At 36.0% G+C, this 15,832-nt stretch overlaps 1 protein-coding gene across 2 annotated transcripts in view; it reads right to left on the bottom strand.

The window, feature by feature from the left end:
- The window catches only part of RP1 (RP1 axonemal microtubule associated), a 198,798-nt gene that overhangs the window by 133,492 nt on the left and 49,474 nt on the right, over nucleotides 1-15,832 (bottom strand). For both annotated transcript variants that reach the window (XM_087931244.1, XM_087931243.1), the window contains exons 10-17: nucleotides 12,663-12,739; nucleotides 11,884-11,915; nucleotides 10,600-10,729; nucleotides 9,093-9,196; nucleotides 8,170-8,343; nucleotides 7,532-7,744; nucleotides 3,265-3,442; nucleotides 1,741-1,875 (exon numbers count right to left, since the gene is read on the bottom strand). In XM_087931244.1, coding sequence (XP_087787370.1) covers nucleotides 1,741-1,875; nucleotides 3,265-3,442; nucleotides 7,532-7,744; nucleotides 8,170-8,343; nucleotides 9,093-9,196; nucleotides 10,600-10,729; nucleotides 11,884-11,915; nucleotides 12,663-12,739 — 1,043 coding nt within the window. The remainder of the gene's footprint in view (nucleotides 1-1,740; nucleotides 1,876-3,264; nucleotides 3,443-7,531; nucleotides 7,745-8,169; nucleotides 8,344-9,092; nucleotides 9,197-10,599; nucleotides 10,730-11,883; nucleotides 11,916-12,662; nucleotides 12,740-15,832) is intronic.

Below are 15,832 nucleotides of genomic sequence, written 5' to 3'. Positions count from 1 at the left end.
TAAGCATTCTAAATAATAGGTATCCTACCCTCCTATCTCATACACAAATATTCTTTTGCTGCTCATTTATTTTATTTTCTCTGATGCCTGGAACAGATGTGCCTGTAATCTACATTTAAGCTGAACTTAAGGTAAAGGGCAAAGCATATATTTATTAATTAAGCAATTCAATCTGAAATAAAAAAAATCCATGCATTTTAATTGTCTGAAAAAAATCTAAAATTACTCAACTATTAGTAATATGTTTATGAATGGTGGCATTCCAAAGTTCCAAATATCTTTTTCCTAGCATCATTTATATGTAAAGAAAAAGTATTTTGGAATGAAAAGCAAATACTCAACAGTCCTGGCCTAATGATTGTTAGAACTGACCATTTCCAGTTCTTCATAAGCCAGTACTATAAATTTGCACCCTACACATTATTGAGAAAGAAATCTTTACCATAATTTGTACATGGTCTTATAGCTTTCTAACTTGTGCTTCAGGGTTCAGTCCTTTCCTCTATTGTGCCCAATTCAACCAAAACAAGACAGAACAGCTATTGATTCTAAGGAAAACTGATTCCAGGTGATGACATGTTCTCTGGCTCTTGATGGGCTTTTGCTTCTCCAAACAGAACAGGCTTTCTGTCTGGGGATCCTGTTAGAATTATGAAAAACAGGAGAGTTTTTGGATAGCTTTGCTGTTTCACCAGCTGTAGTCTTGCTTTACTTAGAACAGGGTGCACTGAGGATAGTCCCTTATTTGCTCAGTATCCCTTGATTAAATTACTGTAAATTATTCAGTATGGGTTATTCTTGAAGACCACCTGGAACATTTAACTATTTCAGTATGCAGCTATATGGGTGTTTAGTGATTGGCCATGTCCAATTATAACTTTGCTGCATTAGTAAGTGCAACAGGAGGTCCTGATTATGATATAGCCATACATGACTTGTATCTGAAGGAATACCTCTCACAAATGCTTTCTGCCTGTTTTATTGTTACAAATAAGGGCCATCTGCTGAAGATGCCTCTATATTAGAAATTATAGAAAACTGGGGCATTTTCAGTAGCAGCTTGCTTCCTCTGGATAGCTTGCCTCTTGAAATGCCTAGGGTCTTACACTTATGGCTTTCCAGAAGCTAATGAAAACAGGAGTTTTCCAAGAACTCTTGATGATACTACTTTTATGTTTTAATTTTTAGCTTTGTATTTTAGTCTTTTTTCCCCCAATTTTTATGATTTATACTCTTATGAAAATCCTGTCTGGTCATAGACTGCAGCTGGTTTAATGCAGTAAGATAAATCTCATAAAAACAGATAAATCCATTTAAAAAGAAACCAAGTATGGCAGATCTAAATATTTTGGGGATCCTGCCTGTCAGCATTCCCAATCAACTTGCTTGATGTTCAAGGATTTGTTCTAGGAGCTAAGTTCTGCAATATTTGATGAACTTTTGGTATTTTATCCATGAAGACTGTCAGGGGTCTGTCAATTTTAGAGACATCATTATTATTTCCTCTAGCATTATGTGAATTGACAGGTAATCTTCTGAACACAGAACAGTTCAAATGAAATACATTTTGTGAGAGTATAATATTTCATATTTATGTTAAACAGTGGAAAACCTAATTAGCTATCATTAACAGCAGATCATATTAATGCTTTGAAAATGAAACAAACCCATTTCAATATGTGATTGATATAAATGAATGAATGAATGAAGTTGAATTGAATTGAATTGAATGGATTTTACCTGAAGGAGGAGGAGGATTTGGTCTTCTTCCAGAAACTAGATTCTGGGTTCCTGCAAACTGTTGCTTAGATTCTCTGAAAACATCTTCCTGCTGGGCAAGGTTTGCAGATGTTCCCATTGGCTTTTTTCTGCCAACTAAAATTTAATGGAAACCATTTAAAAGGGGGGGAGGATTAGAAACCTTTCCAAAGGCAATTAGAAACAGTTCTTATTTCTATACAATTTTTCCATAGATCAAAAGCTCTACAGTTTTTTAGCATATAACAGATTATGTACATTTCTTTTCTTATGAATTGCATGCAAGAGTTTAATATTCTTGTATTAGAGTAGTTTGCTGCTAGTTTTGAGAAATAGCCATGGCATGCCATAGCATGCGTTGAGAAGTTTGGTCGTGTAAAGCCCTTCGTTGGAAGAATTAGAGAAAATCCCTCTGTGCACACAGTGGTGACAGAGTTATCGACCAAATGCTGATAGAACCTGGTTGTCTTTCCCAATTAAAATGAAGCTTCTGTGCAGCAGAGGAAGAAGATAGTAGTCATGTTCTTTTTATACACAAGCATAGTGGTTTTTCAAAAAAACTGAGAATGATGTTTATAAGGACCTTGCATGATATCAGTCAACCATTCTGGAAAGGGCAGACCATGCATTACTTGGGCCAGTCTCCTGAGGTCTGAGTCAAAATGGTCATGAAGAGAAATTTCCCTAGTGACTGGAAAGAAGATGACATGTCCACAAGAACTTAAAGAGGCCTGTAGAATTGGACAGATCTCAACCTCTGACCACTTCAGCAATTATATCATCAGAGTTACTGGAAATCAGGTGGCATATAAATTTAATTTATTGTTATATGCTAAACTATATCCATAGCCATAACTGTGTTGGATAAGAAAGGGAAAACACTATTTTCACACTGATACAGCTATACAAAGCAAAACAGCTTTGAAATAATTTACCCCATCAATTTTGCACCTGACTTTGCTTGTCAACAAAACACAGATACATGTGTTGCCTAAAATATTATGAAAACCAAGGAGAAAACATGAGCTCAATTTGTGGGGTTTCAAATAAATTTGTTCTACATCATCTTTGCTATATACCATAGACTACAAAGAACTGATTATAATAAGATTACAATCATACTTAATAGCTTCTATGCATTTCTGCCAGAATCTTCTGGGGAAGACGTAGGATTTAACAAGACATTTTGCTGGAAATTTGATCTAAAAAATTCCAGTCCCGTAATTTTGTAATCACAACATAGTGAACAAATTTTATCAATCTGGTAGAAATAAATATTTATTAGGTTTAAAGGGCTATACAATTTGTATATATGTTAAAATGTAGCAGCAGATTCATAAGTCATGTAGTAGAGATAATCAATGTGTATCATATCATTGTTAATAATTGGGATTTTCATTTATGTCATTATCTTAAACATACATTTACCAGTAGTTGTTGTATTTTAAAAAAGCAATTGCAAGCTATGTATTTTTAAAGCAAATAATTATTTTAACATATACATACATTTGACAACTTGTGGGTAAAACAAAACGTTGCTTTCTCCAGTATCAACAAATGGCTTGGTCTGACCATTAGGCAGAAGGCCAACATATATTCCTCTGTTCCGTAACGATTCAAGACTTACAGACCCAGTTTCTAAATTTTTTTGCACTTTAAAATGACAGTCCACATCTCCTATGCCCTAAAAAAAATGTAGTAAATCAACATAAATAGAACTAGAATAATTATTCTTAGGTATAATTTTATGCCTCACCATCTCAACTATTGGCCTTTTTTTGTCTCAGAAACTTAACATAGTTGGACCTAGTTAGGATGTGGATGGGACATTTCTAAATATTGGATTTTCTAAAAAATCTTGATAAAGACATTGGTAATCAACTTTTCTTTCCAAAAAAAACCCTACATGGACATGATCACAATGTTTTAGGAGTCACGTGTGATTCACAGGACACAGAATGTAGCGTCTCTTCCATCATGCTACTGATCCCTCGCAGTTGCCTAAACAAACTGGACAAAGCCAGATTTTGTTAAATCTGGGTTTGTCCTGCCAGTTCAGTGTATTTCCTGACATAATATATCATGTAGCAATTTTTCTGTGATATGAGATCATTTAAATTTATTTGTTTGTGTTTGGGTTTATTTAACTAAACTGTTCAAATGCTCTCTTTCTTTCAACCACATTTTCAGTTGGGTATCTAAGTGGCAAATGGTCAGATTCTATTCTATTTGCAAGGCTACCAGAGCAGAATTTTTTCTTTGTATACCTTCTGAAATGTTATCCGGTCAAAGTAAAGCTTACAATAAATGCATTTCAAGAATTGTTATGATGGAATTCCAAGTTATTCATCAATATATTACAGAAGCAGACTGAAATCTTCTTCACTATTGGGATGTATTATATTTCTGTTTAATTTATGGAAGCACAGAATTGGAAAAGACCATTTAGATCAGGGGTCTCCAACCTTGGCAATTTTAAGACTTGTGGACTTCAACTCCCAGAATTCCTCGGCCAGCTTTGCTGGCTGAGGAATTCTGGGAGTTGAAGTCCACAAGTCTTAAAGTTGCTAAGGTTGGAGACCCCTGATTTAGGTAATCCATCCCTTGTTCAGTGCAGTAATCCAAATTAAAGTATGTCTGACTATGGGCTACCTGAATACATTCAGTGCTGGTAACTGGTTTCATTCTTATTTACCCCTAGTTTTTTGTCCTTTTGAGTTGGTCTTGACTCCTGGTGACATTCTGAACAAATCCCTGAAATTTCTCTGACATCTTCAAAAGCAGTTCATCAGTGTCTTTTCCCCAGGGCTGCGAGAGTGACTGGCCCAAAGTCACCCAACTGGCTTTGTGTTCAAGATGGAATTAGAACTCATTGCTTCCTGTTTCTAGGCCTTGAACCACTATCAAATTGGCTTTCATAGTATTTATCACATGTACTTATGACAGCAGGGCATATTTCTAAACATCCAGGCATAAATTACTATTGCATATGAACATACTATCCAGGTATCTTATTTTTTCTTTTTTAAGAATTATATACATGATCTCTTTAATGGAAAAGGGTGGGGCAAGAAGTGTGCCTAGCAGCCTTAGGAAAAAGCAACTACAAGAATGACTGGTTCTCCAAGCATACAGTTGGTGAATTGATGGAAAAGATATCCTGGGTAACTGCAACCCAACTGGTGAAGTCTCCGAGGAAGAAGGCCACATAAGAGAAAATAAATAAAGCAGACAATAAACTTGCTATAAGAACATTCAGGAAAACCTAAGTGAGGATTGGCAGGATCTTGTTGGGCAGAAAGGTCAAAAGAATATAAAAATACTGAAGCTCCGCCCTTTTATACATGCATTAACATGGTGTTGTGGTTTGTCAGCAGCAAGTGGGGACAGCAGAGGTCTTTGATAGTGAGGACTCGGACAAGGGGCCTGCCTGTGATGCAGGGATGGGGCCAGGATTATCCAAGAGTGGGGTGCTGCCTTCAGAGCTTGTGGAGTCTGGCAGCATTGATGCAGAGGAACTTGGAGAGCCTATGCCCAGTGAGCATGTGTGCAGGGATGCTCAAAGGAAAGAGCAGCTGAAGCAGCAAGGGTGACTTGGGAGTAAGGCCGGAAGGTGATGGCCCCTCCCATAAGAGATAAAAACTAGCCCTCGGGGATGTGTTCTTTGCAGGAAGCAAAGAAGTTCTTTAGACTCATAGTCTTTGTTGAAGCCCTGCTTACTCCAGTTTGTTTTTGAAACTTCTGTTGGTGGATATTTAATCAGTAATTAGTCTTCTGTTCTTGGCAGCCTTTTGCAATCTTGACAGGTCTTGCTTTTGATATTGGACAATTAGGTTTACATGACACTTGGCTGGGAATGCACTGAATTCCCAGTGCTGCAACCTTGAAAGGTCTTGCTTTTGATATTGGACAATTAGGTTTACATGTCTCTTGGCTGGGAATGCACTGAATTCCCAGCGCTGCATTAAAAAAGGTTTGCTTTTATACACAATTTGTTTCTATTTAATTTGAACAAGGCTTGAGTCAGAACACATAGACCAAAGTAATGTGGTTTCTACTGTGATCACGTAACCACTGTCACATTTCTTTTACTTTCAATAGGGATAATGATATGCTAGGAATAATAGCTTACTGTGGATTCTGCTCTCAGTGCGTTTTTCACTGTGATGATGGAAGCCATTTACTTATATATCAGATTTTCTCAAAGTATAAATCATATTGCATAAAGTAAAAGAATTCTGATACTTATTGCAGTTTAGAAAGCCTGCCTTCCTTCCTTCCTTCCTTCCTTCCTTCCTTCCTTCCTTCCTTCCTTCCTTCCTTCCTTCCTTCCTTTCTGCCTCCCTCCCTCCCTCCATTACTTCCCAGGAACTGTGATAATACTGAGTTTCCTAATCTAACAACCATTTGTTAGAACAATAAGAAGTATATGACCTTTAAATCATCAACTATATGTTCTTCCAATGTTTGTGTTTTATAAATGTGTTAAAGCCTTTATTCAAAAAGATATTGTACGTATTGGTGGCAAGATTTTTCATATATATATTGTATAAAAATGCAAAAAACCTATTCAATATTAATAATATCTGATTTTTCAACAATTGAATATTAAAAGAATCAAAGAGCAAATACTTTTCAAATATATCTGTCTATAGCTGGGAGGGCAAACCTATGGCACGCGTGCCAGAAGTGGCATGCAGACCCACCTCTCCGGGCACACCAGCCATCTATTTCTCTTCTGGGTTCTTCGCGCGTGCAAGAGCACTGGAAACTGGAAGAACAGCTCGCTCACACATGTGCACCAGAAATCGGAAAAAAAGATGGTGTCACGCATGCACACACCGGAAACCAGAAGCTCAGCTTCCGGGCTCTTCCAGTTTCCAGTACTCCCCCATGCATGTGTGCTCCCATTTTGGCACTCAGTGCTAAAAAGTTTGCCAACACTGGTCTATAGCTTTTGTAAATCCCTGTGTAACTGAGAACACAAGACTGGTTTAAAATTAATCTCACCAGATTCTATCATGGATGACTGATCAATTTTAACTGAGGAAGAGACATTACATTGTAAAATCTAAATGATGTTTCCTCAAATTTAATATGTTTAAACACCAGAATGGTCTTTAGATACAGTTCCTATACATTGATACTACTTTTAATGTAGGAAGTTTCAAATTTACTTTCCATAAAAATTCATTAAATAATTAGATGACTTGCAGCTATTATTCTACTTTTGTTCTTAAAACAACTTTTATTAGATGACTAAAGCGCTGCCATTTTATTAATAACATACCTGAACATTATAATCTAGTGATACCATCATTACTACAAAATTTCTCACACCTATTAGTGACAATGTTTTGGCTGTCTTCTAATTAAAAAGATAATTTTAGTGAACCTAAGACCAGATTTGAAATTTTTATACAGAAACCCAGTGTTATTTTTTTTTTCTGGGAGAAACTCCCACACAGTAAACCTTATAAAATGATTTATTGGTTATAGTCTCTGTATCTGATTTATATTATTCTTATAAAGTCTCCTTTAAGTCAAGCGTAATTCCTGATTATTTCATAGAAACATCTATGGAGCTTTATTTTTCTAGTTTCATAGTTTAGTCTTCAGTTTTGATTATCTCCTATCCAGGTACTCTTTTAGTTTCTGAACCTAGATCAGTTGCATCCTGCTTTGATCTATTTGATAAGAACCAGATTTAAAATGTACCTCTTTATTCAATAAATCCATCTATGCACTTGCTGAGAAAATGCAAACTTCTTACCGTTCCATTACACTGACCATCCTTGATCCTCAGATACATTCTTGGGTGCTTTGCATTTTCAAACATACAAATCCCAGAGCTGATTTTATGAACTTTCCAGTAAGAGTCATCAGCCTGATTTCCAGCTCCGCTGCAACTCCCATCAGATCTCAGGCAGAGAAACTGGCAGTAGCTTGTAGCGAGCAAAATTATGGCACTGTTGTGGAATATACCCTAGAAATCAGCAAGCAGAACTATTTGCAAATAATATCAGGTTTCAGATTTCCCATTCTTCATCTTTTTACCTCTAATCTAATCCCCTTTCCCCCAGCTGGCATTTCCCAACTAGTATGGTTCTAAGGAATGGATAGCATATTTTGTTTTTAGCTTGTGATTTGTTCAGTAAGCCATGATTTAAACCAACTATGGCTAAGCAATCTATTACATCAAGTCTGGTCAACTTTAGGTGCAATAATTTAATCTCATTTGATACAAGAATACAACAAACTAAAGAAACTGTTAGCAATAGTGATTTTGCAAAGTTATTGCAGTCTTTGGCTCCATCTAGTGGGTAGAAATTGCTTGTCTTTTGAAAGCTGTTCATTCACTTTCTGCATTGGCCTATGTATCACATTCAAATTTTTCCCCTTTTTGCTTACCTTTACATGGACCACAAACTCCTTGGTGAGCCCTGCATAGCCTGTGTTATCATCAGCTACCATGCCTTGGAAATTGAAAGAAATCACTTGGCCTGGATTCTGGGACGATTCCAGAATAGCGCAATGATTGGGCTGAACATGAACTTGCAGTTCACAGTGGTTATCCGCATAGTTCTAATAAAGAGCAAAATGGGATTAGTCCACACTCATAGACATTTTGAAAAGGGATAGATCATGGCATTACAGTTTTGCATAACCGTACAGCACAAAACTCTCCTCTCCTGTAACGGTATAGATTTCTTTCTGTTGTGTTTAAGAAGATGAAACATATTATAAGATCTAAACCAGGAAATAGGATTAGTGGATTAGTTCTTCAGCATTTACTGGCATTATTGCAATTCTATGGGTGATGCTTCTGAATAAAAAGGATATCATTAACTAAATTATAACTTCAGCTACTAGCATCAATATTACAATAATTCAGCATAAAGTGCATCGGTCTGGGCTGCTAGTAAAACCTCCCAGACTTTTCTTCAACAATGGCACATGGCTTTTCCCTTTCATTATCATCATCATGTATTGATCAGTTCCTGATTGTGGGAATTTTTACTGTATCAAACAAATGTGTCATAAAATTATGGCAAGTCTCTGAAAGCATTAATGCACAGCTACAATGGAAGTTTTGATGGTGATTTTCCACCTCCCCTACCCACCCACCCACCCCCCACAAGAGAGAGTTGATCAGTAAATGGTGTGATAGCAAAACCAAAGAATGTCATGTAAATATAGAAAGAAAAGTCTTGATGGAGCTAACTGCATACTTTTTATCAATATTTGGTATGACTTCTTTCACAGTTCTTATCCACTTTCTTAAGCACAAACCCAATGGGGAAAAAAGATAGGAGTCATGTTGAAAAGCTTACCATCCCCGTGACTGAACCATGAGCAAGCGTGAGCGCCAGCTGTGGGTTTGGATGACTTCTAAGAACACAGAGTCTTCCTTTCTTTGCTGTCACTTCGAAAAGACCTAATTTATTCAGGACAACAACAAAACAGAACCTAATTAGATGTTCCTAATAATGTTATATTGCTTGAATCCCCCCAAATTGCATGAAATTTCCCTCTGTGAAAACATTTCTTTTTCCTTCCTGTTGATATTTATTTATTTAATTCAGTTTTCTGTATTTGTCCATCTCAGCCAACTGACCATGGGCAGATTACAGATCTAAAACTAAAAAACAGCTAAGACAATTCAAAACAATTTAAACAGTTAAAACATCAAAACATCAAAACAAAACTATACAGCAACCAAGGTGATTTACCAACTAATATTTATTTATTTACAGGTAGTCCTCAACTTTCAACAGTTGGTTTAGTGATCCTTCAAAGTTACAACAGCACCAAAAAATGTGACTTAGGACCATTTTCCATAGTTGTAACCTTTGCAACAGCCCCAAGATCCTGTGATCAAAATTCAGATACTGGCAACTGATTCATTTTTATGACTGTTGTTATGCCCCAAGGTCATGGGATCACCTTTTGTGAGCTTCTGACAAGCAAAATCAATGCAGAAGTCAGATTCACTTAGCAAACAGATTACTAACTTAACAACTACAGTGATTCACTTAACAACTGTGGCAAGAAAAGTCATAAAATTCAGCAAAGCTCACTTAACAAATGTTTCATTTAACCACAGAAATTTGGGGCTCAGTTGTGGTCGTAAGTTGAGGGTTACCTGTATTAGTATTTATAAATAAATCAGGTATAAAATATAAGGCCAATAAGTCTGTGAATTTGAGTTTATTTTAAAGTTGTCCTGAAATAACCATTGTTTTTTTCATTTTGATCTTGCAGCAGTTATGGGGAATTATCCATGGAATGATATATGGAAAGAACATTAACTTCCCTTTCCATAGCATGGTGACATTTATGGAGATATCAACTTGAACCTCAACTCTATAAGAAAATGTCTAATTTTCATACATTCACAGTAGCCATGGATTGGCAGATGGGATGATTTGAGCTTAATAGAAAAGTCATTGTGAATTTAATTACCCTGTTCACATCACAGAGGATCAATGCAGCCTTCACTTAAGAGAAAAATATTGTAAAATGTGTCATCTTGCAATGTTTATAACTAATTTGTAGTGATGCAATCTTGGGGTATACTGGAGCTTGCAAAATGCTTCATAAAAGCTAGGAGCAGTTTATGGAGCATGGAAGTCTCACTTCAGATACACAGTAGATGAAAGTAATGATATGGAGCTGTTCATTCAAATCCAATAAATGTCCATTTACTAGAAACAAGCATCAAGATTCTTTGCTTTGCTACTCTGTAGGGCATGATAATAATAATTCTGCCTTAAGATTATTTCCATCCTGTGCATCCTTAAAGAATTCTCATTCTATCACTAAATAGATAATATTTACCATTTTTGTCTTTTTTGTCACCAACGGCATCCACCACTCCATCTTGTCTAAGACGTATAAAACCATGGGTCATCTTGTTGTAAAACTGAAGTATATTGCCTTTCTGAAATTTCCATTTCTCAGCTGCCCACTAGAGGTATTGTAAAACAAAGTAAAATAACTTGTCATCCCATAAAAGACATTATATAAATCTTCCTGACTTTTTTCTTCTTCTTTTCAATCATGTCTGAATCTATGAGTAATCCCTTGCATTACTGGGGTGGAGTCAGGGCAACTGAAGGGAGTTGAGCATTTATTGGCCAGATACCCTGCTTGACACCTACACAGAGTTCAAAGAAGACTCATTGCACTCAGAAAGCAAACATCTATCACTACCTGGGATCGAACTCGCAGTCTTCTGATTGTGAGGTGAGAGCTCCATGTCTAGGCCACCGTGCTCACCGGAATCTGTGAGTTGCCTGGACAATTTCCTGCAATTTTTCAGAATAGCTTGCCTTGCCTCTTTCCTAGGGCTGAGAGAAAGTCGCTAGCTCATGGTCACTCAAATGACTTTGTGTCCAAGACAGAACGAGAACTTTCAGTTTTCTGTTTTACAGAGTGATGTCTTAACCACTACACCAAACTGGCTCTCTTTCTCTTATGTTAGGTTTGTGCACTTCCAGATGCCAATGGCTTCATTACCCAAATTCTAATAAGACTTTTCATAATAGCCTGAAAATTTCTCACTATTTCTACCCTCACAATATTCATATTCTTCATAAGTACTTCACAGCAATAGCAATAGCACTTAGACTCATATACCACTTCCCGGTGCTTTTACAGGCCTCTTTAATTGTTTTACAGAGTCAGCCTATTGCCCCAACAATCTAGGTCCTCATTTTACCCACCTTGGAAAAATGGAAGGCTGAGTCAACCTTGAGCCTGGTATGTTTTGAACTGCCAAATTGCAGGAAGCTGGCAGTCAGCAGAAGTAGCCTGCAGTAATGCGTTCTAACCACTGTGCCACTGTGGCTCAGAGAGGAGTCTAAAGAGTATTTTCCAGACAATGACTCACCTTCCATCCCATTCTTGACCTCACTGCAATTATTTTTATCAAAGCAATTTAATGATCAAAAGCACAGAGAAATGGCCACTGAGTGGCATGATGTTCTTATCTTCTCAAGAAGGAGATAGCCATTCAGTTTAAAATGAACATATAAAGCGTGGAAGAGAGGAAAGAAGAGAGATTACTGTAGATTTGAAATGAATTTATTTACTTTCAACTTTTTTAAAAAATAATTTTACCATGTCCTTTCTCCTGATTTCTAGTTCTTGTTCTGTGGAAAAGCAAATATTGATACAAGTAAAATATAAGAAAAGGTAAATCACTCCATTAGAATCAAAATTGCCTGCCAATACATTAAGGTTCAATAAAATTCTAATGAAATTCATAAATCATATAATATAAAAGTTGTCTTCCATGAAGAGACACTAACTCCATTAACTGGTGGGCATGATGACCATAGGAGCTCTCATCATTTATGAAAATGTTTTGAATGGTTTCCAGCAATACAAGACTCTGCAACAGAGAACAGCCATAACATTGCTATATTAAAAGGTCTCATTTCCCCCAAAGACTTAAATCCTGGGCTCTTAACTTACCTTTCTCTCATTGAAACTTAAGGGAGGTTTCAAAACAACAAAATAAGGCTAAGTTGCTGCTTGTTACAATTCTCCCTTTCTTGTCTCTTTGTGAACTTAGTTGTTTGCTACTTGAGTTCTGCCTTTACTTAGTCTAGGATTGCAAGCCTAGGGAGACTTATTTAAACATGGAATTAGATTTAAATTTAGAATTATTCAGCTTCTGAGCTCTTTGCTAATCCTTGTGTCTCAAAGGAATATCCAGTAATATAATCCTTATCATACAATATACTAGATTTTAGGAAACCCAGAGTATGTTATCTAGATGCTATGAGAAATCTAATCTAATGTAATAATCTAATCTAATATAATGTAATAATCTAATCTAATCTAATAAACTTTTTCAGGAATATCCTTCCCCAAGGACTTTGGCTTATACTTACTCCTTGCAATGGTGTAATTATCAATGACATTAAGTTCTCTGACAATTTTGCCATCATCTTCTCCTTGATCTAGCCATCTTTTGGGGAGAAATATATTATATAATAAGAATATATCTTGGCATGCTACTATTTAAACCAAAAATATTAATATTGCATTAATTAAAAACGTTAGATGTATGAAATCAGGGTTGCACTTAGGGTCACTTCTGGATTATACAGAAAAAAACATGGCTACCTGATTGGGTAAAGATCAGTTCAGAGATGCTGAAAATTTTGAGCGGAAAATCCATTAAACTGATGCATATCTCAGAATGAAGAACTGAAGATATACAAGTATGCATACAGAGGCACAAACAAATCATTTTCTATACGAAAAAAAGATATATTTAAGACTGTATAGAAACTTTCTTGCAGTCATTGATGTTTTTTAGTGTGGGAAAGGGGGAGGAGAGTCTATTTTAGAAAAACACCAGCATGAATGGATTGAGAAAGAAAATAAAGATATTTGAGTTAAACAAAGTAAATATATAATTGATATGGAAAAAATATTCTTACAATTACATTGCATTTCAAGAATTTATTCCTGTAACATTTGTTACTGAATATGACACTGCTCAATTTTATGCCATTAAAGTGCACATAAGTCTTAGCAAGAATAAATAAATATTTACTTTTTTCATACTTATTATGATAGATTTTTTAGTAAATCTGATGTGAACTTCTGTGGGTAAATTATTTCTCATCGCATATCTTGTAAAAACTCGGTATATCTCATCTACTCCATCCATCATCTTTTCCTCTGTTATTTCCAAAGCGTCAGCCAGGATTTCTATAATTATCGCAGCCAAATCTTGCCCTTTTTCTTCCTCTGTATTTTGAAATCTGAGATAGAATTCTGACCTCTCCATCTCCCACTTCAACATCCCACTTTTATCTTGTTCAACCACTGTTAGTCTGCTATCAATATTTCCGATCTTCTCCTCTCTTCGTTTACCCTCTTCTTTGACTTTTTGGAGTCTCTCATCGTACTTCACCATCATCTGTTGGATATTTTCCACTTTTTCATCAGTCTTCCCTGTTCTTTGTTCAATGGTGTCTGTTTTTATCTTAAGATCTTGGATTCCTTGCATAATCATCTGTAAGGTTACTTTTTCTTGTTCTTTGTCTTGCTTTAACATTACCTGAATTGAACGTTGTCCTCCAGATGGTGGGGAGGCAGAAGTAGATATAGAAGCACCCGGAGGTATGAGTTTCCTGCTCATTTTAAATGATTCAAAATCTTCAAGTTCTTTCAAATTTTAATCCAATTAGAAAAGTAGCCAATTATAATCCAGAATGGTAAAGTCCAATAGTAAAAAGCCCAATAGTAAAGGAGAAAAAAGAAAAAAGAAAAGATTCTTCAGGTTCTTCCAGACCCTAATCCAGTTATGAAATAGACCACAATAAAAAATAAAAAGAAAAAGAAGAGGAAGACCCAATAATAATAGTAATAAAAAAGGACAGAGCAAAAGAAAGATTTCTTCAGGTTCTTCACACCTTAATCTGGCTAGAAAATCTCAATTAAAAAAAAGGGGGAACCAAAATAATCCAAGAGCATAGATAGAAAAAGCAAGAATCCCAATGAAAAAGGAAAAATAAAAATAAAAATAAAAATGAGAAATTCTAAGGCTTCCCCTTTAAAATAAAAAATAAAAATAAAGACATTGCTAAAATAAAAATTTACAGTAATACTGGTAAGGAGGGGTAGCAGAACTAAAAAAAGATTAAAAAGAAAGAAACAACACACTGCACTCTGTTTAGTTATCCAAGGCTCTTGTTATGACTCTCTTCCCTTTCCCGCAAGCTTCAAAGCCAAACCATAGATATTTAATTGTTGATAGAAATCCAGAAGAGCACCTGTAATAATATTCTGCTGCGCTCTTCCCTCTATCTTATCAAATTAAAATGTCCTTGAGAAGGAGTCTTTCACGGTTCTCTCCACTTCAAGTGAAATATTTTCAAGCCTCTGGCAGTGTTACAAAGTTTCTTAATTCTCACTTTCCCCCCTCCTCCCAGAAAAGCGTAATTGAAGTAAAAAAAAGAACGGGAGATATATACTTATATATACAAAAAGAAAAATAACCAAAGGGAGCCTCTAGCCTAGAGAAAAAATTAAAAAATCCAAAGGGAGAATAAAAAAAATATATATATATAAGAAATCAGTCCAGTTATCTACTAAGTAACAATGAAGTCCGGTAGCAAAAAAAATAAAAATAAAAATAAAACCTCGCTTTGACGTCTCCCTTAAAAAACGCCGCTTATTCAGTTTTGTCAAAAATCACACAGATTTCTTCTTGTAATCAAAGTGTCCTTTCAAGCCTCAAAGTATTGAAAAAAAAAAAAAGTTTCTCACCCAGCCGACACACTTTCTCTTTCAGCCTCTTCCTTTCCGGAGCTGCCCCGACTTCAGCAGCTTGGGGGCTGCCTCTCCGCCGCCGGCAAAAGGGACTTCTCCTGGGTCATCCAGGGACTTCGCGATGTCCCTGGGATCCACAGGGTATACCCCTCACGATAACCATCCCTACGGGACGGTTTAGGTCCGTTTGGACCGGCCAGGGGCGAAGATATCGGCTGCAATCTTAGAGCTCGATTGCAAGCCATACCGTCACGGCGCCAGCTCCTCCCCTCTCCCCCCCCCATACTTATTATGATTATATACACTTTAAATCATATATACATATATAATGTATGCATACATAAAAATAAAACAGTCACAAATTGATGTGGCTGAGCTGCATGATCTAAGATTAGACAAAGTACATTAAATGTGATATAATTTGGAAACATTCTTCTTTGAATAGCCACCATATAATTCATTTAAAGCCAAAAGTAACAAAGATTGTTTTAATAGGACAACAGCAAGGTTTTGCAACCACAGACACATGAAACATGAAGTATAATTAAGGCCAAGTATAATTAAAATATAGAATTTCCAATACACAACAGATTTTGTGTGTGTGTGTACATGAAAATAATTAGAAGTAAACTGCCCCTGATTTTGCTACTTGAAAACAAATCAGGAGTCATTTCTATTTCAGACATAATATAAAGCTTGAAACTGTACAGTATATCACTAGGACTAGGTATATGTTTATCTCAGGTATCCGAGGCAGTTTACATTTCTATACCAG

The sequence above is a fragment of the Pseudonaja textilis genome, chromosome 3 (genome assembly GCF_049901715.1).
Source record: "Pseudonaja textilis isolate UNSWEBS1 chromosome 3, rPseTex1.2, whole genome shotgun sequence".
In the NCBI taxonomy this organism is placed as follows: domain Eukaryota; kingdom Metazoa; phylum Chordata; class Lepidosauria; order Squamata; family Elapidae; genus Pseudonaja; species Pseudonaja textilis.
The sequence above is the reverse complement of the archived record's forward strand: the minus strand, read 5'-3'. Positions and strand labels throughout refer to the sequence as shown.